General features: G+C 40.3%; 3 protein-coding genes across 4 annotated transcripts; 1 reads left to right on the top strand and 2 right to left on the bottom strand.

Moving 5' to 3' along the window:
- Positions 1 to 3,585: 3,585 nt before the first annotated feature.
- On the bottom strand, positions 3,586 to 14,874 carry prtfdc1a (phosphoribosyl transferase domain containing 1a). The gene is made up of 11 exons (XM_040126664.1): positions 14,785 to 14,874; positions 14,481 to 14,591; positions 13,938 to 14,044; positions 13,668 to 13,851; positions 11,378 to 11,443; positions 8,977 to 8,994; positions 8,186 to 8,268; positions 7,736 to 7,782; positions 6,464 to 6,540; positions 4,305 to 4,346; positions 3,586 to 3,977 (listed from the first exon to the last, which is right to left on the bottom strand). Exons 2-11 carry the CDS (start codon positions 14,511 to 14,513, stop codon positions 3,948 to 3,950), a joined length of 687 nt encoding a protein of 228 aa, XP_039982598.1. The 5' UTR covers positions 14,514 to 14,591; positions 14,785 to 14,874; the 3' UTR covers positions 3,586 to 3,947.
- Positions 14,875 to 15,098: 224 nt separating this feature from the next.
- enkur (enkurin, TRPC channel interacting protein) lies at positions 15,099 to 18,387 on the bottom strand. The gene is made up of 5 exons (XM_040127216.1): positions 18,080 to 18,387; positions 16,881 to 17,026; positions 16,548 to 16,771; positions 16,127 to 16,273; positions 15,099 to 15,770 (listed from the first exon to the last, which is right to left on the bottom strand). The coding sequence occupies exons 1-5, from the start codon at positions 18,157 to 18,159 to the stop codon at positions 15,600 to 15,602; spliced, it is 768 nt and encodes a 255-aa protein (XP_039983150.1). The 5' UTR covers positions 18,160 to 18,387; the 3' UTR covers positions 15,099 to 15,599.
- Positions 18,388 to 18,861: 474 nt separating this feature from the next.
- On the top strand, positions 18,862 to 22,777 carry LOC120790250 (threonine synthase-like 1). Of its 2 annotated transcripts, none has more exons than XM_040127635.1 (3): positions 18,862 to 19,096; positions 19,291 to 20,693; positions 21,261 to 22,777. In XM_040127635.1, the coding sequence occupies exons 2-3, from the start codon at positions 19,320 to 19,322 to the stop codon at positions 22,062 to 22,064; spliced, it is 2,178 nt and encodes a 725-aa protein (XP_039983569.1). In that variant the 5' UTR covers positions 18,862 to 19,096; positions 19,291 to 19,319; the 3' UTR covers positions 22,065 to 22,777. The 2 variants fall into 2 exon arrangements, with proteins under 2 accessions (XP_039983569.1, XP_039983568.1); XM_040127634.1 differs by having other exon boundaries at positions 18,862 to 19,178.
- The last annotated feature ends 364 nt before the right edge of the window (positions 22,778 to 23,141 follow it).

Raw genomic sequence — 23,141 nt, 5'->3', positions numbered from 1 at the left:
GTATTGCTGTTTTCCCACACAAAAAAACGCACCATCTGTATCTCTATGGGTTTTTTACATATAGAGAAAAATCACACAAAAAAAAAACTATAAAAGAGTTTAACTGGTTTCTGTTTCTGTGGTAGTTTACCAAAAAAAAACACTTGGCCCTCTTGAGTTACTACATCAGTACGCTCTCCTGTGAGCACAGCAAGGTCAGGGCTTGAGGCATGCATGCAGTGCAGTCATGCTTTTATGAATGGCAAAGTGAGTACAGAGGAGCCCAGATCAATGAATGTTGAACACAGCTCATTGAGGGGTTGTTGTTGTTGTCAGTTTGTAGTCTGCTGTAATGACGGTATGTTTGTCTGTTGTGTGGTCTTAAGTGTTGTTGTGTTTCCTTGTATGGTTCATTGTTCACTGAAGCATGACTGCAACTTGAAATTCACCCTTTTCCTCGCACTTCTAAAAATGGTGACTGCCAATTCCTTGATACCAAATGTGTAGCTACAGAATCAGAGTGACTCAAACATTCAGCAGATGAGAGATTACGAACTTTCCTGTGGCAGAAAAATGTTTGGCTGGATTAGGACATCACATGAAGCCCAAATTCAAAGCCCAGCAGCGTTAGGATTAGGACAGGTGGAAATGACTCTGCAGCACAGCATGCTGAGTGTGTGAAACCAGTTTCCAACAGTCCTTCATGCACAAAAAAATCTGGCAAAAATACATCCACGAAACACAACATTTTTAATTTTAATCATTAAGGATTTCTTTAAGCTGTAGTTTAGTTTGAGAATTTAAGAGGATGAGGATCACTCCCAACTCTAGGTTGTGTAAGTGCACCTGGCACTGAGTTTGATGACTGGATGAAACCCAGCAGCAGTCAATCTATCAAGCCCTCTGGCCAGCCAGCTCCTAATTGGAACACAATGAACACTGGAGAGGATGTTCTTTCTATTTGTGAACCAAGATGCGTCAGTGTAGCGCTATTCATTAACTTCCAAACTGGGAATGAAGACTGAAATCTTTTAGTGTCTGGTAGCTACATTTTTTAGCTGTTGAATTAAGGCTGGTTTATTCATCTTACAAATGCAACAGAAGCACACATACAAGATGTAAAAATTGCATAGCTTTGACACTGAAAATGTCTAACTTCAAAGTAATAGTTCGACATTTTGGGAAATACACGCATTTGCTTTATTGTTCAGAGTACGTGTCTGGCTGTTAAATATGAGGCTACAGCCGGGAGATGGTTAGCTACGCCTACCACAAACACTGGAAGCAGGAGGAAACAGTTAGCTTGGCTGTGTCTAAAGGTGGGAAATTCTACCTATCAGCACCTCTGAAGCTCAGTTTCCCCCGTTTTCCAGTCTTTGTGCTAAGGTACGCTAAATAGCTGCTGGCTCCAGCTACATATTTAACATAAGGACATGAGAGTGGTATAAATCTTCTCATCTAACTTTCGGCAAGAAAGCAAATAACTGTATTTCCCAAAATGTCAAACTATTCCTTTAAATATTAAAATACAGCTGGGAGATAGTTAGCCTAGCCTAGCATAAAGGCTGAAACAGCTAGCCAGTTTTTTCTCTGGATTAAACAAACAAGATATAATCAACTAATGGATGAATTAGTGCGCTTTAGAGGTGCTGGTAGGCCTGTTTTTTTTAAGATTTGGACAGAGCCAGGCTAGCCATTTCCCCCTGCTTCTAATCTTTATGTGAAACAAAGTTAAGCTAACCAACTGCTGGCTGTAGCTTCACATTTAATCGACAGATATGAGAGTGGTATCGATCTTCTCATTTAACTTTAAGACGTATTTCTGTAAGCGTCTTTCCCACAACGTCTCCTTTAAAGATAGAACAACAAAATAATTGTTAGTAACTTCAGGAATACATATGCTCTGTCTGCTGAGCTGGTGATGTGAAATCAAATCCTACAGCTCCGTCTCTAACCACAGGCTTCATATGTCAAATGCATGGATGTGTGGCCTTTCAAACGTACAATTCCCGTTTTGTTCCTCTTGTACCGAGCGCAGTTTACCTGTAGCCTACTTTCCGCGGTTGGCCTAATCATCCGTTCCCTTGACGGAGCAATACAAAGCCATAGCATGTGAAAACTGCAAGGCTTTTTGTCCCCTCTCGCTTTCAATACACCCTGCATCAAGGTGAAAGACAATGGCCTCCGGGTTCTCAGGGCAGTGCGGGTGGTATAAGTGCTGGGATATGTTAACCACTACTGCCAAGTGCTGATGTTTTATGATAAGGACACACGTGGTTGCAGCCGGAGGTACGACGGGGGTCTACGTGGCTTAAGATGTACGGATAGCACACAACCAAAAAGCCATGTAATTTGTTTTTGTTGAGCTTCTTTTTGTCTTTCTTATCTCAGTCCCCTGCAACTTAGGGGTCAAGGACAAGTGATAAAACCTGACTAAATTTAGGGTTCCCCTAAATGTATTAGTGACGGTGTTGTTTACCACTACAGATGTGAAACCTGAGAGCATTTAGAAAGCACAACATGCTCTAAAACCTCCTAGAACTCTCTTTTGTTTGCAGTCACTCGTATTATCCACATAGCAACTCATTTATCGGGTCATTTAACTTGGAGAGGCCTTGTAGCTAGAGCTGGACCATTACCTTTGGCTTAGAAACGTGTTTGTAAAAGATGAGGGGGGAAAAAAAAACAGTATAGTTTGTATTTTGAATCACACAAAAATGTCAGGAACAACCAGCATGATAATCTTTAACTTAGCCTTTAGTTTCTGTATACCTTGGTGGTCCTTACATGGAGCGTTGAAGAGTGTACGGGTTAAGTGACAAACACTTCTCTCCAGAGAGAAGAAAGAACCTTATTATTTCATCATCTTTAATTTGAGATGTTGTATCCCATGGTAATCACAAATCACCTAAATTCTTTACGCTATCAGAATAATGCCTCTGTGTCTACATGAATGCCTGTTATGTGACGTGACGGCTGTTTGGAGTTTCAGGTGATCAAGAGTAAAGAGTGCGTAGCCACATGAAAACACTCCCCGACGGCACACTGTGTGAAGTGAAGCATGTTCCGGTCTGTCTGTCGACATGCACAATTGACTTTGTAAGTCACCCCAACGATGGCAACAGAACATAGAAAATACCTCAGTGTGGGTGTGTGTGTGTGTGTGTGTGTGTGTGTGTGTCACATGCATTTTTGTAGTTCAGAGCACTTAGTGTGCAGGTATTTTGATTTCTAGCCTTTACACTAAGCACTCTCCCCCAGAGATGAACGTCTCAGAATTTAAATACAGACCCGTAAACATTGTAAAAATACAACAGTCCTAATGTTTGTTTATTTGCAATTCAGTGGAATGAAGAGGGGGTTTTTTTCAACAGGAATTGTAATTGAGGAATTTTTGATGAAAGAACTGCTGGCTTCAAAATAAATTTGTCATTTCAAAAGTTTTTCTTCAGTGACAGATTCCCTCCAGAAATGTTTTAAGACATAAAAATACTCTGTTTGGAATAATATTTTCTCTCATATGGTTTTTACACAAAAGAAGTTCAATGATCTAGTTAAAAATACTGAGAAAAATTACATCTACTCATTCACCCTTATGAAAAATCCAGAATCTACGGATAAAAGTTGTTGTTAAATATCTGTTTTAGTGACTGAATGCTGTATAAACCATGAGATTGGATTTCAGAATATACTGTAAGTATAACAAATAACACATAACAAATTATGGTTTCGCCATAACAATGGGTGAATCCTCATGTATTTATTTCTAATCTCCAGTAAGGTCTGTTTAAAGTCGGAAACAAACAGATACAGCGCGGCGTGGAGACGCTGTTCGGCCTGCCTGCTGCACCCACTGTGTGTTTTCCATGAGTCAGAGTGGGCGTCATCCGGGCACGAGGATGCCAGAGTCCATAAGCTCACTCCATCTGTCACCAACGTCCTTTCCTAGTGCGCAGCGCTTCTTTCTTTCATTTATCCATTTCTTTGTTCGTGTCCATCTTGCCGCCATACAAAAAGAAAAAAGCGTGTGTGTTAATTAATTTAGACATTTCACCAAGTCCTTCCAGAAAATTGGATTAGCTGCTTTGAGATACGAAATTTTCTCTCACTTTTAGCACTTAAAAATATACAAATTACATAGAAATATACCTACTAAAACTTTTCTGAAACACATTTAAACTCTCTTAAACAAAGTCGTGCAAAGACCGACTGTGAAAGTGGAAAGAAAACTGAAGCTTTTGCTTACTGCTGAGGATGGCACACAGACAGTTTTATGCCACTCATGTAAAACTGGACATAACTTAGGGTTTTAATTCCTCTCGTACCTTGTACTTCATCTTTCCAGTCTTGCTGATGACGCAGATATGCTGAAAGAATAAGAGGTGGGAGAACGAAAAATTATCTTGTGTTATTCAGTGTTAAAATCGATAGTACAGTATGTTCCACTCTTGTCTAAAAATGTTGCATGTGATGATGGCAAAATACAGTATGTGTTTAAGGTCACACTGTCCAATGGGAAATTTCGGCATGTTCGGAGAGCCTTAATATGCCATTTACAATATGCAAAGACGAAGCTTGCAATAATTTGGAAGCAGGGAAGGTAATCTACAAAGATACGACACATTCATTAATCTAATTTAGGGTGTTCCAGGGGTTCAACTCATATTTCTTCTGTAGGATAAGAACAGATAAGAGGGGAAGCTTTAACTCTGCCTGATAATGAGATCCTAACCTCTGCGTTCCACAGGTTACCCTCCTACAAACTTTCGTAACGAATACCACCCCCGTCAAACACGTATGATCACACAAGACATAAAGTACGTGCAGCCAACACATCCATATGAATACACACACAGAGAAAGCAGTGGGGGTCAGCGTAGGCTTAGTGTTTCACATGAGTCAGAGGTAAATTTGAAGCCGTGTCTTTGCAGATATAAAAATGAAAGAGTTCATATGGGTTTGCACTTTCTAATTTCAGACTGAGAAAACTGGGAGTATGATTTCTTTGCACAGTGGTAAAAATGTAAAAATGACCGAAAAGAAAAAGAAAAGAAAAAGTGAGACAGTCTGTAGCAGTGGCAGTTGTTTTATTTATGCTGGATTCAGACATTATTTAATCACTATGTCGGATTAGGTAATAATGATGCCTAAAATCCCTACGGTGACTTACCCAAGAAAATATTAGAAATGCTCACTACACCTTGAACTCCGACATTCATAGCTTGTAGGTTTTCACCAACTAATTAATGTGCAAAGGTGATAAGGACATAAGGGCCAGAGAGAGACTTCTGGGAATGTAAACCTTAACATTAACATTAACAACATGAACAACCGTGGCATCACAAGAGTCATGATTTTGTTGCAGATATCGCCAAACTAGGTAGGAGAAGGCAAAACAGGACTTGAGTCTACATCCATGCTAGTGGCTCTGTGATACCATACTTAGGAAAAGAAGTGCTTTGAGCTAAATGCTAACGTAAGCATGCTACCATGTTCACAATGATAACGCCAACATGCTGATCTTTAGCGGGTATAATGTTAACCACCTTCACCATCTTAATTTATCACGTTAGCATGCTAAAATTTGCTAATTAGCAGTAAACGCAAACTACAACTGAGGCTGATGGGATGTCACTAGTTTGGCAGTTATCGGTCATAAAACAAAGTATTGGACAAATTAAAATTTTGACCTAATGACGATGCTAAATGAAACTATAAGGCATTACCAAAGTTAGCACAGTTCATCCTAAGGGATACAAAAGTGTGTATCAAATTTCATGACAATCCATCCACTTGCTGAAACATTTCATTAAAAAAAAAAAAAAAAAAAAAAAAACCCTAATGGCAGCAGTGAAGGAAAAGTCAAGTTATCACCAAAGTCATTAGGTTTCATACTCTGGAGACCGTGAATGCCTCTACAAAATTTCATGTCTATCCATATAGGAGTTCATGAGGTATTACAGAGCGGTGGCATCCACAGAGCCATGCTGCGAGCAGGGCTAAAAATCCTGATGTGAAACGCGCTTGTCTGCCACTATTACACTCTACAAAATGACAAATTGTCAAGCCCAGTGTAGGTCACACGGTGATTATTGGGCTGATATTGTGTGGCCTGACCTTTCACGGAAAAAATGACAAGCACTTATGAAGTCCTTGACAGGAGGCAACACAACAAAGAGTACTGTTCTGAATGACAGTTTGATGGGTGGACACCTTACACACACTACACACATTTCCCCCTTCACACAAACACACACACACTGTACCACCTGCACGGATATAGGTGATTTCAGCTGCTTTGCCTACAGGTAAAGTCTCCTCAGGCAGGGAGGATACCTATTGGGTGAGTTTAGGTTTCAGGGCTGAAGAGGGCATCTCTTTGATTTGCTGTGTTTACCCCCCCATCTCTCTTTCATCCGTTTCTCTTAGCTTTACAAAAGGTCATGTGCGGTGTGCAGCGGTGTCAGTAGACTCACTCACTTACATTCAGGTCACGGAAGTATTCATTGTAGTCCAGGGCATATCCAACAACAAAGTGGTTGGGGATTTCAAATCCAACATCTATCAGAAAAAACACAGACAAGAATGTTAATTAGTAACATGACGTGCATAAATTCAATATAAATTAAGGCTTATATATAAACACCTTTTCCCTATGGGTTATGGGTGTCTTGGTCAAGCTCAGTTAATTTATAGATTTTCTGTTGGTTCTGATCTACTTGGCCCCAGACGCCTTAATTAGGTGGCTACCTGCAACAACTTAACTTCAAGACTATATAGCTGCTTCAGCAATGTTGAACCTGTAGTAGTTACACTGATGGAACTACCTTTGTAATTACACTCCAGCCTTGAGCAATAGTTCATGAGTCTAGCCAGTTCCTAGACCTTTCTAATGTCAGGACCACGGTGGCAACAGGGCAAACATAGCAGCCCAGGCCTCTTTCTCTCTAGCAACTTCCTCGAACTCATCCCGGGACATCCACCGATGTTTGTAAATTTTAGAATGTAACTGTCAAAAAACATGGTTGTAGCACCTGTGGCATCACCGATGGGCATCAGAAAGGTCATTTGAATGTTGAATTTGGACTATCACCTGCCAAATCTTTGGCATTTATTGGTAACAAAATATCGCTGTTTGGTCAGATTGTGCCCGAGCTGAGGTGGAACAAGTAAACAGCAACCACCATGATATGACTGTGACAGGCTGACACACCTGCTAATCAAACAAACCCACCTCAAAACATACATGTTCGTAGCGGAACAAGAATGATACACATTGGAAGTGAATATCTATGGATCTTGTTTCAAGAGAGAAGCTTCAATGAGGATTGAGACTTTTTGTAAACACAGTAGCCTCTAGCAGCCTTTAGAACCGGAGCTTAAGGCTCTTCATCACTCAGCCTAGAGGCTGCCACTTGTTCTTGGGCAAACCTTGATTTGTCTCCCTATTGCTTCTGCTGGTCTCTTACCCTTCTTAACACAGTGCAAAGTCAGAAACTTTGCAGAAAAACCTTATTTCTGCTGTTTATATCCACATTTTTTATTTTTTAAAGGTAAGAAAAAAATCATCCTTAACAATGAAACACTAAGTATTAAAAAATGTTAAGAAACCACTTGAGCTTTGAGTAACGCCACAAAAATATACATGATTCACTATTACTGACATAGCAATCACAGTTCAGTGAAAGACAATTATACTAAGGAATTCTAAGGAATACTATAAGGAATACATGTTATTAAAAGCAGGAGCACTTACAGTCTGTCAGATTTTCAGCCATGTTAGGGACCCTCTTCACCAGCAGACTAAAACACATGTTAATTGAAAAGTTAATTTCCAATGTCTTACAGCACAGTACGATGGTAACTAACCCCTCATCTCTAGTATTTTTTAAGCAACTTTCTGTTTATTTTAATTTTAAAAACTTCACAGTAACAAATATGCATCCCAATCCAAAGATGAAACTTTCATTGATGCAATATGCTAACAAACAGCGTTACACATACAGTGAGAGAGGAAATAACTTTCAACACAAGCCATGTGTGAGGAAAGATGTTTATCTCGTTTCTGTGATCTTAGGAGTGCATAGGAACTGCCCACGGACATGAGATATTGACTGTGGACTGGTGATATCTTCTTCTAGTGTTCGTCACACGCTTGGCATTTCCATTGGTGGGGAAAACACAGATGACTGAATAACTGGCTCACCCTGCGACCTTGACCATCTTGGGTTCAAAGGTCTCCACATGCTTCAGAAGGGCCTTCATGGTCTTTCCTGTGTCGACTATGGCCTTAGGGAAGGGAAGAGCAAAGGAAAAGAGGAGAGATGAAGAGGGAGGGACGTGGGACATTTGAGTGCAGAATGCTTTCAAAGAGGAAGGATATTTAGGTATTTTTTTTAAGTTTTCTATTACATATTTTTCCCCTAGAGTAAATTTGTTTAATGTATTAATGAGACATTGATGAGTGCGTGCAGTGCATCTTCTGCACACCCTCATGCTTCTGCTATATCATTTCTGTTTCATGACTAGTGCTGCGCTTCTATGCACAGAGAAAATGACCAGTTTTTACAACAAGTAACTTTGAAATTTTTCACTGACAGGACTTTGAGAGGATTAGAGTGTTCTTTGTTCACTCACAGAGATGATATGGCAGCGGAGCAGTTATTCCTAAATATCTACAAGTGTTTCTTGCATTTTACGATTTTACAGCATGTTTGTAGGGTAAACACTCTTTGCGACAGTGTGTTATGTGTTTCTGACACGAGTCCAGCAACTTTTACAACGGAAACATGATCTCAAAGACAAAAAGAACAAAACACTTTGTTCTTTTTGTCCTTACAAGCACAATGGCTTCTTAATCAATAAAACACTAAAAGAAGTACAAACAAAGCATGTCAAAGAAGGACATACCTTGATAGAATTAATTTAGTTTAAAGCAAGAAACTACACTGCAAGTCAGAGCAGAGGGCGGGGAGATTATTTGCACCTGAAACTCACCTCAACAATGAGCACACACTTGGTAACATGTAAAGAGAAAAACAGAAACACATGATTAAAATGTCACCTTTGAATTTTAACACTGTTCAAGCAAGGTGAAAATAAAGGCCGGTCGTTTCTCTGAATTTTACATGTCTTAGAGATGGTATCTATAGCAACAATGTTGGCAGTATCTTCAGTGCCTTAACAAAAACACATACAACCCATTCTGTTCTCCACGGTAATGAACATCTGTGTCTACAGTGAGGAAAAGTCACTCCTGAGTGTCCGGGTGTTGCACACTTTCCCTGTTGCACGGTTTCAAATGACTCCTTGTTCCTTTTGGCTGGGTGTATGGAGCTCTTTGTGAGACCAGTGGAGAGTATCTATGGTTTGGGGAGAGCGATCGGAGAGAATGCAGGCATCCAGCCAATGTTCCTGGTCTACACCTGAACACTGTTACATAACACCCAGAGAACGTAGACGGGGACACGTAAAAGAAAGTGGAAACTCAAACATAACTAACCTGTCTTGCTGGATGCTACAAACTGCAAACATCTGTAAAGCCAGTTGGACAACTGTGCACTGGCAATTATTCTGTATCTGTATAGCATCATTGTTTGGGATTTTATTGTTCTCTGAGGATCCTTGAATCAATAGTTTTGTGTGTGATTTCTGTAGCCGAATCATCAATCCTGACAAACTATGTTTTATTAATCTTTCATGGGGCCTGTTAAAATAGTGTTTCAAGATTATGTCATTAGTTTAGAAGACTAAGAGGCTACAGCAACGTTTGCCGCTCTGTCAGGCTGCATTGAGGAAATGTCAGCAGGTTACCATGCTCAAAATGACAATGCTAACATGCTGATGTTTCACGGGTATAATGTTTACCAGTTCACCATCTTAGTTTAGTGTGCTAGCAATCTAACATTTGCTAATTAGTGCTAACACAAAGTACAGCTGAGGCTAATGTGAAGGTCACATTAGTGTTGCAAGTATTTAATCATAAATCGAAGTGCCGGAAAAAGAAAAAAGTTTGATCATGAATGTCTGTTCTAAATTTCCTGACAATCGATCCAACATTTGTCATAACATGTCACTCAAAACCAAAAGTGTCAACATCATGGTGGCACGACATGAAAAGTCTGAGGATCATCAAAATCAATAGGATACATCCTCTTGGGAAAATGAATGTCTCTACAAAATTTCACGGCGATCCATCCAATTGTTGTTGGACCGACAGACCAGCATTGCTAACCCATTTCCTCTGCAGTTCACACACTATTTTACGTTTATGGCTGTGCCAAATTTCAATTGAACTACTCAGATTACCATCATAACCCTTGGGATTAAGACATCTGAGTGCTGCCGAACTCAACTCATGGAAATCAGAGAGCCTGTTAATGCCACCTCAGTCTTTAAATGAACATTTACTTTTCTATGCTGTCATTACGTTGCCATTATTATGGTGCAGATTAATAGGTTTTAAAGGAAGTATCAATAGCACCACGGCTATGACTCAATAACAAGATTGATGACTCATAATTTGATCTTTGGATAATATATGAGACGTTGTGGGAGGTTTGTGTTTAGTATTTTCATCAAAGTGAGGGATTGTAACAAGAGCGTCAACCTTAGTGATGCAGACAAAGCGGAGTGATTCATGATTTCTGTGCAAGGTGCCTGCCAGCCGCTCTGCTTTTTTTTCCTCTGACCTTTGTACCCACAGCAAAAATGCATCTTAGCTAACAGCACAATCTGACAGCTCGCTTAAGAGAATTCAACATCAGCCTTTTTTAAGCAAACGCACGTGGGCACATTAGAGCACCCATTCAGCTGAGTAAGTGAAGTTTCTGTCTTATGCCTATCTCATAGAATAATGTGGTGAGGAGGCATAATTCCTCATGATGCCACAGCCATCGTCCTCTGCAGACTCCCTAGTCCTCCCTGCCAGAGCCCAACAGGGATGAACAGTCAGTAAATCTGCCTTGTGGGAACATTCGTTTGCCTGAAATGTCTGATTCATGGCCAGGCTGGTGAAGGGCAAACCACTTTAACAAAGTGACACTCATGAGATGCGCACAAAGAGGACGATTGTGAGGAGAAAGCTTCAAAAGTTGAAGTATAGGGGTGTGTTCTGGTCTAAGGGCAAGTTTGGGACAGTAAAAGCATATTTGCAACAGAGCTGCACATTTTATAAGTACGAAAAAATGTCACTGTCTGTAACTTGTAGTAGCTATAAAGACAATGTATTCTTAGATAAAAAGGTGTATTCTCTGTTCAAGCGTTCACCTCCTGACAGTTTAACTGACAGCTCCCTCTTGAGGGCAAGGTAGTTTCTCTTTAAAAAACTAAAATACCACACCTGACAATGACTGAATACTGCCCCGATAAGATAAGAGACAAACTTATTTGCACACACCTTTCCGTGCAGAAAAGACAGGTCTCTGCTTCCTATGATGTGCAGGTCCTCTGTTGACTGGTCATTCTGCGAAGAAGAAGAAGACGTGAATGTAAATATGAGTCATATTAAGTATGGTTGCTTTTTTTTTTGTTACATACAGTATGTTTTCTTAAGGACATACTGTATCTAACCCTAGGGTTTCTCAATAATTTGGCTTTACTGCACAATATTCAAGACAGAACCATCTGCAGCATCAGTGTACGACAAATGCATAAAGGGAGACTTATTTTGCCACAACAATGAATGTAAAATATTTTCCTTAACATAAAACAAAACGGGCACTGTCCCTGTTGGAAGCAACGCTTTGAGGAGTCTCAGCTTTGAAGTTAGATTCGGTTGGCTACAGATGCAACACTTGGATAAGAGGAACACTGACATGGACAAGATCCTTGCCCTGGGAGCAGGTCACATTACTCTATCATGACCTGTGAGATTTACTAACGGCGTCATCACACTGTCCTCAAGTGTAGTATTAGCAACTGCTACATGCTGCCGGGTTGTTTGTAGACATCAGAATGTAATTATGATGTTTTTATGATTGTTTATTGTTTTTATGCTTTTGTAAATCCTTGTTATTTTTACTATCTTTTAGAAATGTGTATCTTTTTAGACTGTTTTTTTTAACTTAATTATCAATGTACTTATTACCAGTTCCTAATATTGTTTACCCTTGATTGTTTTCAGTTTTGCAATTAACAGTGTTTTTATTTCCTTTTTTCTTCTTCCATCTATGTATTGTGTTTGTATCTGTTGATGTGGGTGGGAAAGCTGCTGCATACAATTGCCCTGACACAGATAAATAAAGTCGTATTGAATTGAATTTTATTCTGTGTTATTTGAATAACTCTCATTTAGCCTTGTCAGTGTCCTGTAGGTACATTTTGGTCATTATGACCAATTGGCAAGTAAGATCTCATGCTTTGCCTTTTAAGAAAACACATGACATTACAGTATGACTTCAGTATGATCCAGGAAGGCAGAAATCTATAATTCAATTTAGGCTGCTCTTCTAGCTACTTAAACCCATTAGAAAGCCGATTCTGAAAATAAAAATAGTGAATCCTCCCCTGTGCTGTAAAAGGAGAGCAGGAATGTGACCACATGCAGAGCAATGTAGATCAGATCCTTTTGGATGTGCTCTGTGCCAAAGCACACTACTGTCTAACAAGTGACGGGTGTAACAATTGCAAAAATGATATAATTGTAAACATTACTATATCATTCCCAAAGTGAATTCCTCAGTTTATGCATTACAGGTGTTAGACGGTGTCACAAGCTGTTTTTCTTGGCAGAAACAACAGCACCAGTTAGCATCCTGGTGTTTTCATGACCTGGGCTCTGCAGTCGCTTCACAATACATCGTCCTTGAGGTGTCCTGCCTGAGTGTGCTGTTTCCTCAGCAAGAAAAAAAAAAATAATAAAATAAAATCACAGTGACATCTGGTGGCCATGGCAAAAGTCAGCTACATCCCTGAGTTACATAAGGGATGTTAAAAAATGGCAAGGTGTCTTAGGTGCATGAATTTAGGGCTGTAACTAAGGACTATTTCAATTATTGATTACTCTGTCATCGTTTTGAGGTCTGATCTCGAATTGATGTCCTCAGATTACTTGTTTTGTCCATCCAGCAGTCCAAACACCAAAGATATTCAATTCATCCTAAAATCCTCACACTTGAGAAGCTAGAACCAGTAAAGTAAATTTATTTAAGGTCAACGAATAAGAGTTTTCCAAATTATTGATTTTAGTCAATTAATTTTCTGTTTTTTGATGTTAATAGACTGGTCATTTCAGCACTACACAATTGTATCATAGAAAGCAAATTTCGAAATCAATGCTTTTTCAAAAATATTTTTGGGGTCATATTTTGTTTTATCGGAGATCCGACCAGAAATGTTTGGAGAGAAAGATGGAGAAAGACTTGCAACAAAGACCCCTGCCTGGACTCGGACAGGAGACGTTGCAGATCATGATTACTGCCTTCAACACCTGGGACACCAGGGTGCCACTAAAATAAATGTTGATGTGATCAGTCATATTTCACTGCAGGTCATGTGCTTGATGTCTGATCTGCAGGAACATAAAATGTGTTATCAAAAAAGCCAGCTTTATGTAGCAGTGTTTAAGGATATAGGGTGCTGCTTCCTGTACAGATTGTAAAGCCATTTGAGGAAAATTTGTGATTTTTGACTATATCAAAAAACTGACTTAACTCGACTTGTTTTTCTGCATTACGCGCTTCACCTACCAGGTAGCTCTTCAGACGGATGAACTCCACCCGGGTCTCCAGGTACTTGGTGGAGTTGCGGCCAAGAACTTTAATGAACTCCACAAGATCTGCACAGAACTTGTAGCCTCCCTTCAGGACGCACAGCACCATTATGTTGTTGTCCCCAAAGTCATCCATGATATAGTGGGCCAGACGCTCTATCCTGCACAGAAATCACATCAGGACAAATACAAATGACTAGAAAATGCTTAAGAACTCACCCTGCAGGTATGTTTGTGTCTTTTTTACCTGTTCATGATTACCCCATGTGGAATGTAAACACTCTCTATGTCTCCGTGGTAGTGTTCTGGGTAGGTGAAGAGGTCCAGACTGTAACCTTGCCAGTCATCCTTTATCTAGGACAAACAACTAACTCTTAGGCATGGTGCAACTGTATGTTAAGACTAGTCATGTGATATCTGACAAGGAACATCCAAATATAAACAAGTCCTTTCTAAGTACTCAAAGGGCTGGTGAACTTCTATGGTCTAAGAGAAAAATAATTATGCTTCTTGCTGGTATTTTTTTGTAGAAATTTGGTTGTACGAAGGGTCTTATAGATGCACCCTAAAATCCGAAAACCTGGAAATCTAACATGTAAAGCAGTTGACTACTGAGCTTGGCAAATTGGAATTCCAGTTTAACTTAAAAAAGTTATTAACGGAAAGGATAATATGACAAGAGTAATAGCTGAACAAAAATACAAACTTTCTGTTGAAAATTGACTCTGGCAAAAAATATAAAGACATGACCTAAATATTTCTGACAGATTGGGCTTTTTGTTGAACGTACCACAATTCCTCTTTTCATCCCCGCGTTGTCCATCTGTGTTTGTGTTGACAAGGTGACAACGATGGTCGTCACCGGGGACAAGGATTAGGATAGGACACAGGTACTGGTGACCTTCAGTGGAAAACACGTAAAAATGATGGTACATAAAGGGCAGGACGAGAAGAGAGACGACATTAGGCTCCAGTTGGAATTTCTTTAAGGAGGAGCATGTCCTGTAACTCTGAAACACAATTTGTTCATTAAAATCACTGTCTCAATGTGAACTAAAACAGCCTGCTGCACAACATTTCTTATCATTTCTTACCGTTTTGATGCCGTCTTTTTTCAGCGATCACTCACAACACAAAAGAGGAACAAAAAGAAATTCATAAGATATCCAGAGAAGTCCTGGCCAACCACATGGCCTGTGGGATCACGCTCGAGTCATTTGCATAAAAGGACAGCGTTGTTTTTGTCGTGGAGAGCTACAGGGATAATCAGCTTCATGTGATGCTGTGCTGGCATGTGGCTGCATCACAAGCCACTGAGGGAGAATGAAACAGATTAACAACAAAATTTCAGTTTAGTTTCTATGCTATGAATTTTATTCAGTCAGAATGAAACTGATTTTAAGGGATTCTCTCTCAAGCATTTACTACCAACTTTTCGCAATAAGTTCTCTAACACAATTCATTTGTAAGGCAGGAAAGCAGAACGCAACAAAAAAAGGAAGTTTGTCATTATCTGATGCTCAATTTTTAATATTTCTAAAATTAAACTGCCGGTTTTCCTTAAAAATTCAGAAATATTTTTAGAGAAAGTTGGTTACATTGAAAACCTACAAGACTGGAAATGGTCCACAGTGAAATTTCAAAATTACTGGCCAGACTGCAATCACATTTGTTTTGGATTTACATGATCCAGAAGATAATTCTCAAAGATTTTGGTAACCCTGCAATATTTCATTTACGACTATAAATTTGAACATTTCTTTTTACTATCGTTTCTTTAGACTTTTAGTTTTGGTTCATTAATTCATAGGAAAACCTGCAAGAATATATATTCACAATTTTATTTTTCTCAGGGTGAAGAAATAGAGCACAGTAAATCTGATCAAGTCTAAGAGTTTTTAACGTCCTATTAATTGGGTACATAGATGGTTTTGAACCTCTCAAAGAGGTTGATGTCATTCTCCAGCTGCTTCATCGCCACTTCGAGCCACTCCTTGTGGGCTTTCTTTGACGGGATGTCGGTGACGAGCGAGAGGCCCTGGTACTCATGGTGAAGCTTATCCCAGTTTTTCTTCAGGCCCTGGATAACGGACCCAAAGAGGAAAGCCAATCGGTGTCACAATAAAGTCAGCTTGATAATGCATATATCAGGATTCATGGCGTTTATATTCTAAACAACTTTCCGAGAGGTAATTTAACACCTCTAATTTTTGCAAGACTCTTTTTAAATATGTACAAATAATGATCAACCACAACAGGCACACAAAAAAGTTTTTATCCTTACTTATTCGGGGTCAATAAGTATCATCATAAAAACTTTAAAGATATGAAATCATCAGATTCATTTCCTGTGCTCCCCCGTCGTTCCAGATGTCTCTATGATCCCCTGCTGTTTTAGGAAAAGAACTGCCACTGTGCAGCCATGTGTTCGAGTACCTCCAGGACAGCTCGTCGCTCCTCATCAGACAGGTGCTTCATGGCTCCCTGCTCCTTCTGTTCTTTTACAAAGTTGTCATACTGCTCCTGAGCCCTCTGCTCTTCTTCGTAGCGCTCCAGAAGGTACTCAGGTACTTCTCCATAATCCTGCAGATAGAAACTGGCAACTTTCAGTAATGTGTTCATAGTGGGCCTATCGAAATATGAAATCAGGCCCCAAAGGTGGATTATTTCATCAGTAAAGAGAGATATTTATTCTAGTTTTTGTATGAACTACTTATTATCTTTTCCTTGCATTCAAAGCTGTGAATTTGTGAACTTATTTTACTGTTGGAACTGACTTAAGCAGAAAATGTCTCTGAATTTGTGCTAAAAATGTGTTTGTCAAACTTTTCTTGTGTATTGTACTGTAGGAAAATGCCTTTTTCTTGATGTACTTGGGGACAAGTCCTGAATTTTCAAGGCGCTGCTTGGTTCCCTTGTTGGTGTCCACACAGGTCGGCTGTGGCTTCATTGGAACAACCGTAGTCGTCTTTATAAAGTCTCTCTTGGTATGAATGCCCATAGGTGGGTTGTCCGTCCTAGCAGGGACAGCTGGTTTCTTCACAGTGCAGATGTTACGAACCCCTTTCGAGCACTGTGTTTCTGAGTAAACATATAAATAAGAAGGTAAGAAATTCACATGAGTACGTAACACACTCGTTGCTCAAATGAGCACCCACACATTGGTCTTACTGTCTGTAGAAATACTCACGTTCAAGCAATTTGGCCTCTTTTGAATGCTTCTTGAGGTATTTGTCTGGGGATGGCACCTCTACTTTTGCCGGTCCCATCGTTCTCATCGCATCCTTGGATAACTTTTGCTCAAGAACAACTGTCGGTCTAAACTTGGACGTATACCTTCAGAGGCAGCAGAGGAGAATGTTCATTTTATTTCAAAATGCTTTCAGATATTTATAAATAAAATGAAACAGAAAATAAGATTAAAGCCACCTTAGTCTCCTCTTTTAGCCACGTGCCAATTACAATATCTTCCACCATAAGTGAGATTAATGTACAGTTTAGATTTAAGTTTAAGTAAGTACCAAGAGTAAACCTATTACTTGTCGAGGTGTAAGACTAAAGAGGACAGAGTATTTGCTGGACCTGCCCGGCAAACTCAGAATTGCAAAATTGATATCATCTTTTAAATTGCTTCTAAAAAGCATTGAAAAGCATTTCCATTGAAAGGCTTTTGAATAATCTCTTTTAAATTTCTTTTTCTCTTTCATATCATTTCTGAAAATATATTTTTATTGCAAGTCTTTTTTTATAACCTTATTTAATTTGGTTAAATGTGTCTGCATGTGTGTGTTTATATGCAGGTTGGTTTATGTATGTTTTATGTTTTTCTTTTTTATGTTTTTCCATTCATTTCCTTCTGGTTTTGTTTTCAAATAAATTTGATTATATCATTATAATTATTATTTTTTACTATTTCTGAAATAAGGTAGAGCTGCAAATAACAATTATTTTCATTATCGAATTAATCTGCTGATTATTTTTCTATTTAGTCCTATCAGTTTGTCAAAGACACTCGATTTACTTTATTAACTTTAAGGCAGGTGAATTGCCTTAAAATTTTGTAAGAATCAAATTTTGGACATTTCTGCTTGAAAACTGACTTAAACGATTATCAAAATAGTTGGCGATTGATTTTCTGTTGATCAACTAGTCGATCACTCGACTACCTGATCGTTGCAGTTCCAAAATGAGGCCAAATGTCAGACTATTAATGAAGGCTTGACAACACCTTTTTCGTAAATTATTTTAGCAACTTTAATAACATCTTAATTGCTTACTAACTAGCTTGTGGTTCAGATAACTAGTTTCTGCCTCCCAACTAACTAAACTAACTATTAATTTGACCAATAAAGCTAACGTTAATTTTTTAAGCTACTGCTCTAAACGTACCTCGGCGGTTTTTGCTTATCAACCTCTTCCTTTGGTATAAGGTTGTAGACGCTTTCTGGCGGATGCACAACTTCAGACATGTTGAATGACTTCAAGGAGGCGAAGGATTAAATATTCAAAAAGTCACGCTGGATTCGCTATTAATTACATTCAGAAAATAACTGAATGAGCGAACTTTACCGAGCTAACATTAGCTAGAATTTCTTGAGTCAGTGTGACTTGTTTGGCAACACGCTGTCGGGTAGTTGCTAGGTAACTGGGTAGCAAATGTTGCATTCCGGTGCACTTGTAAACTACTAAATTTGAGCCGAGACCGCGTTTCTCATACGGCTGATAAACGCTGGCTTGAGTTAGAGCACCATGTCTATATGTAAAAGATATATTCGATACCAGCTGAGTAGTTTCTCTATTTTCTTCTACTATGGCCCACAACTGCTCTGTGCCACCAGGTTTTTACAAATGATCAGGCGCTACCAAAGAAACTTTGTGTGAGAAGATAATATTTTGTTATTGATTCAGACTCTTGGCTCCATGTGTCGAATTTTCGGGGCTTGAATAGGTTTGTCTAAAGGCTATTTTCATATTAATGTGCGTCAAGTCGTACTTTGAAGTTTGCAGCACTGATTTACGAGGTTATAACGCGCACATGAATGCAGCGTAAGGTCACCCGTACTGGCAGCTCTCGCCATTTATGAAGGTGTTTTTATCCAAAATACCCCTATTATTGTAGCATTTGGTGGAAGAAAAGTTAATAAAACTTTCTTTTTTTTTTTTAAGATGTATAGTAATATTTGCAACGAAAAACATGTTGTTTCTTTGGCTTCCCACCATGCGTCCCATGAAAGATATATCAGTTTTGTCCCTCCGGGCTGACCGTAGTTGTATGTGGCGACTAGAGTTTGAGCTTGCTGTCAAGTACGTGGTGCACTGTGGTGCTTTACCCGTTAAAATAAACCATGTAGTTACCACAGACTCTACTCAAACATTCGGTTATCGGGTCGGAAGTCACCATTTAACGTGAGTGTCTTGCTCATTTGAACTGTCACTTGTGGTGACCGGTCGCTTGTACTGCTGTCCTGCCTGCAAAACACGTGCAAAGGTATTGCAGCCACTGTAGGCACTGTATTAAAACGCGAAGTGGCCGGTCTAAATGCTAGAAAGTGTGTCTGCAAATTTAAATGTCCTCTTTAACCCCATTTTCTTCTTTACAGAAGAAAGGGCTGTGCCATTTGACTCCTCCATGGGTTTCCTGAATGCAAGTCAGCTTGCTTTAAGAGCTGCCAGGTTCTACCTGAGTCCCTTTTCAGCATCAAAATCATGGATTTCCACCAGAACCATGCCTCTGGGGGGCAAGAACATCTTGCTCATGGGTCCTCCTGGAGCAGGGAAGACCACAGTGGGGAGGATCGTGGCCCACAGACTGGGAATGCCTGTCATTGATGTTGATGACGATGTCTTGGAGACGTCCTGGAAGATGCCCGTGGCTGCCAAGCTGGAATCAGTCGGCGGGGAGCGCTTCCTTGAGGAGGAAGGCCAGGCGCTGTGTAACTTCTCTGCCTCTGGCTGTGTTATTTCCCTGACAGGCTCTAACCCTCTTCATGCTGAGGCGATGCATCACGTCAGACAGACCGGGCTGGTCTTCTACCTGGACGTGGATGGTGAAGATATCATACAGAGGCTCACCAGGATGAAGGTGAACAGGATAGTGGGCCAGGAGGCAGGGGTATCCATGAGGGACATTCTGCATTACAGGAGGCAGTTTTATGAGAAATGGCTTGATATGCGCGTGCTGTGCGGAGCAGGAGACACGGTGGAGGAAGTAGCAGAGAAGGTGTTGAAGGCTATTGAGAGATATCAAAAGCATGCTGCTGAAACCTATGTGTCAACCAGGTGTGACAACGCAGGATCATCGAGTCAGAAAACATACTTCAGTGATGTGGTTGTAGAGGGCCTTGCCACAGATGGAGGCCTCTATGTCCCCAAAAATGGCTTCCCAAAGATTGATGCTCGCGAGTGGCTGAGGTTAGCTGACATGTCGTACCCGGAACGAGCGTTAGTTTTACTTGAAAAGTGCATACACCCGTTGGATGTTTGTGCTTTGGATCTCAGAACAATGGTGTTTAAGGCGTATGGGTTGAACTTTTCTAGTGAGGCAGTGGCACCCGTAAAACATCTCAACCACAATCAGTATGTTCTGGAGCTTTTTCATGGCCCCACCGCCTCATTTAAAGACCTCGCCTTGCAGTTGATGCCCCAGCTCTTCACCTACTGCCTCCCACCGATGTGCAACTTCCTCATCCTGGTAGCCACGTCTGGAGACACTGGAAGCGCAGTGCTCAGTGGCTTCAGTAGGCTCAGCCGGACAGACAGACACAGGACCGGCGTGCTGGTGTTCTTCCCGGAGGAAGGGGTGAGTGAGATTCAGAAGCTCCAGATGACGAGCTACAGGGAGGGCAACGCCAGGGCTGTCAGTGTCCTGTCAGACTTTGACTTCTGTCAGAGAAGCATCAAGAGGATGTTTCGAGAGTCCGGGCTGACGGGGCACCTCGCTGTTGAGTACGGCACAGTCCTCAGCACGGCCAACTCAATCAACTGGGCACGTCTGTTGCCACAGGTGGGTTGAAAATATCCCCAGAGAGCCGACATGAACAATACCAGGACCCTGAAACTGAAGAAGCTAAATGGAATCATTAAGCTTCACTCGAAAAGGCCTATTGATCAATCGGTTGATCACTTGGATCAGTCCATTAATGCTTAAGTCTCTGAAAGGGTAGAAAATAGGAATATGCACATCACAGTTTCCAGGAGGTACATGTTACAACTTCTCATTACGTGTTTTGTCAGATCAATAGTCAAAAAACCCAAAGATGTTTAATTTAAAAAGATTAAAAAAAATAGGGAAATTCATTTAAATATATAATTTATTAAATTTGTTGTTGATTAAATTTCTGTCAGTTATCTAATTAATTGATGAATTACTTTAGCTGTTTTACTCTTTCCAGTGCTATATTAAACCTTCAAAACCTATGTTAAAAAAAAAAAATTTCTTTCATTTGATAGATGAAACATATTTTATACCAGTGCAGTTCCACTTTAAAAGTTATGTCTCGGAGTAAGGCTTTTATCAGGCAGCAGCCCGCTTTTATTTTGCAGAGTGTTGTTAACTTTCCTCCTCTTGCAGGTGGTTTACCATTCCTCAGCCTATCTGGACTTGTGCAGAGACGGCGTTATCAAGTTTGGGGAGCCCATTGACGTTTGCATCCCCACTGGTAACTTTGGGAACGCCATGTCGGCTGTGTACGCCAAGCAAATGGGCGTCCCGATAAGAAAAGTCATCTGTGCATCCAACCACAACCACATCATCACAGACTTTATCACCACAGGCGAGTATGATCTCCGGGGACGGCCACTGATGCCCTCCCACTCCCCGGCTATAGATATCCTGAAATCCTCCAACCTCGAGAGGTTTATCTACCACGTCTCGGACAGAGACAGCCGTCTTGTCAAGGAGCTGTTCACACGCTTAGACAGACAGCAGCACTTTCAGGTTCCTGAACCTCTTCTTGGCAGGATACAGCAGGAAGTGCTGGCTGGCTGGTGCTCTGAAGACGACTGCTTGGCCGCCATCCAGAGCGTTCACGCACAGACCGGCTACGTCATGGACACACACACCGCCGTGGCTAAAGTCGTGGCTGATAGGCTGCAGGACGGATCGTGCCCTGTGGTGCTTTGTTCCACTGCTCACTATGGGAAATTTGCTCCTGCTATGTTCAAAGCTTTGCAAATCCAAAATATTCCAGAGGATGCTGTTGAGCAGCTGAAGAAGCTCGGATCGACTTCATCCGGACCAGAAATGCACAGAGACATGATGAAATGCCTGAAGGAGAGTGGCAAGAGGGGACACACTGCTTGTCGGGCAGAGTACAGTGTGCTGGTAGAAGAGGTGGAGAGCATGATACAGGACTCCTTTTTGAAAGTTATGTAGAATTATTTTAGCTTTTGCTAATTTCCACCTTAAATTAGCATGAATTAAATCAGAATGGACGATCATTTGCAAACGATATATAAATAACGTGTCCTGAATGTGTCGTGTAACTTTTTTAAGTAAGTGTAACAAATAAGACAAAAACAACATTGCAACATTTGCTGAACACTGTAAAATTGGCAAGAAATTCAAACAGAAAAAGAATAAATAAAATGAAAATACATTTTAAAAAATACCGGATATGAGCAGGCCTGGTCATAACATTGATTTTAAAGGCATAGTTTACTGCCTGAGCCTGCAGGATCGAGGAAACACTCACTTTTATTATACTGTAACATAGCTCTAAACTGTTTTTCCAGCTTTAACTTAAAGCCTGTTGACTGTGCAGCATTTCTTCACATCATTATCTGGAGCCCTGGCCCACTAGAGGGGGATGTCTACTTAGCCACTGCTGTGTGGGAACACTGGTGCCAGCATTTCAGTGACAGAATGTGTGTGTGTTGCTTAAAGGGGAAATCCATTCCTGAAGTTCAAGTGAACTAGTAAAGTGTGATTTAAAGTCAGTATCTGTCGTCAGGGAGATAATTGTGTTCTTTGCTCGCCAAGTCAATTGTATATTAAGCATTGAACTATGACGATCTATATTTCAGTTTATCTCCTCAGTATCTTTCCAACTCCAGTGGGTCCTTGATCGAGACACATATTTTTACTGTAACAGGTGCTGATTAGAATATTACTTTTAATTATAACTGTTATTATTCATCAAAATGTGCCATTTGTTTTCACTCTTATTACTTAATACTTTTCTCCACTAGTGTAAAAAAAAAAAAAAAAAGCTGAGGGGCTGATGAAGTGGTAACAGCGAAGGGTATCTCTTAGTATGGCGTTAACTTACAGCTAATGAACTGGTCGACAGTCCAGTAATTTCCAGGTGACACTCGAGCAGGTGTTCCAGTCCTCCTATCAATGTCCAGTGACGCCTTACTGAATGTAGAGATGGTTTATTTTTTCATTAAGAAAACCTTTTGAATCACCCTTCCAGTCTCTTAAAAAAAAGAGTCATTTAATCCCTGTCTC

The sequence above is a fragment of the Xiphias gladius genome, chromosome 5 (genome assembly GCF_016859285.1).
Source record: "Xiphias gladius isolate SHS-SW01 ecotype Sanya breed wild chromosome 5, ASM1685928v1, whole genome shotgun sequence".
Classification (NCBI taxonomy): Eukaryota; Metazoa; Chordata; class Actinopteri; order Istiophoriformes; family Xiphiidae; genus Xiphias; species Xiphias gladius.
Note: the sequence above shows the minus strand (reverse complement) of the source record. Positions and strands in the feature narration are given on the sequence as shown.

Coding starts and splice junctions, on each gene's coding strand:
- prtfdc1a (XM_040126664.1), bottom strand. CDS start 14,513: ATGGACAACGCGGGGATGAAAAGAGGAATTGTG. Junction 7,783..8,185: donor AAGATGGTCAAGGTCGCAGG/GTGAGCCAGTTA, acceptor CATGTGTTTTAG/TCTGCTGGTGAAGAGGGTCC. Junction 3,978..4,304: donor CTGGAAAGATGAAGTACAAG/GTACGAGAGGAA, acceptor TATGGCGGCAAG/ATGGACACGAACAAAGAAAT.
- enkur (XM_040127216.1), bottom strand. CDS start 18,159: ATGTCTGAAGTTGTGCATCCGCCAGAAAGCGTCTACAACCTTATACCA. Junction 16,274..16,547: donor CCAAGTACATCAAGAAAAAG/GCATTTTCCTAC, acceptor TTCTATCTGCAG/GATTATGGAGAAGTACCTGA. Junction 15,771..16,126: donor AGCGACGAGCTGTCCTGGAG/GTACTCGAACAC, acceptor TCCGTTATCCAG/GGCCTGAAGAAAAACTGGGA.
- LOC120790250 (XM_040127635.1), top strand. CDS start 19,320: ATGGGTTTCCTGAATGCAAGTCAGCTTGCTTTAAGAGCTGCCAGGTTC. Junction 20,694..21,260: donor GGGCACGTCTGTTGCCACAG/GTGGGTTGAAAA, acceptor CTCCTCTTGCAG/GTGGTTTACCATTCCTCAGC.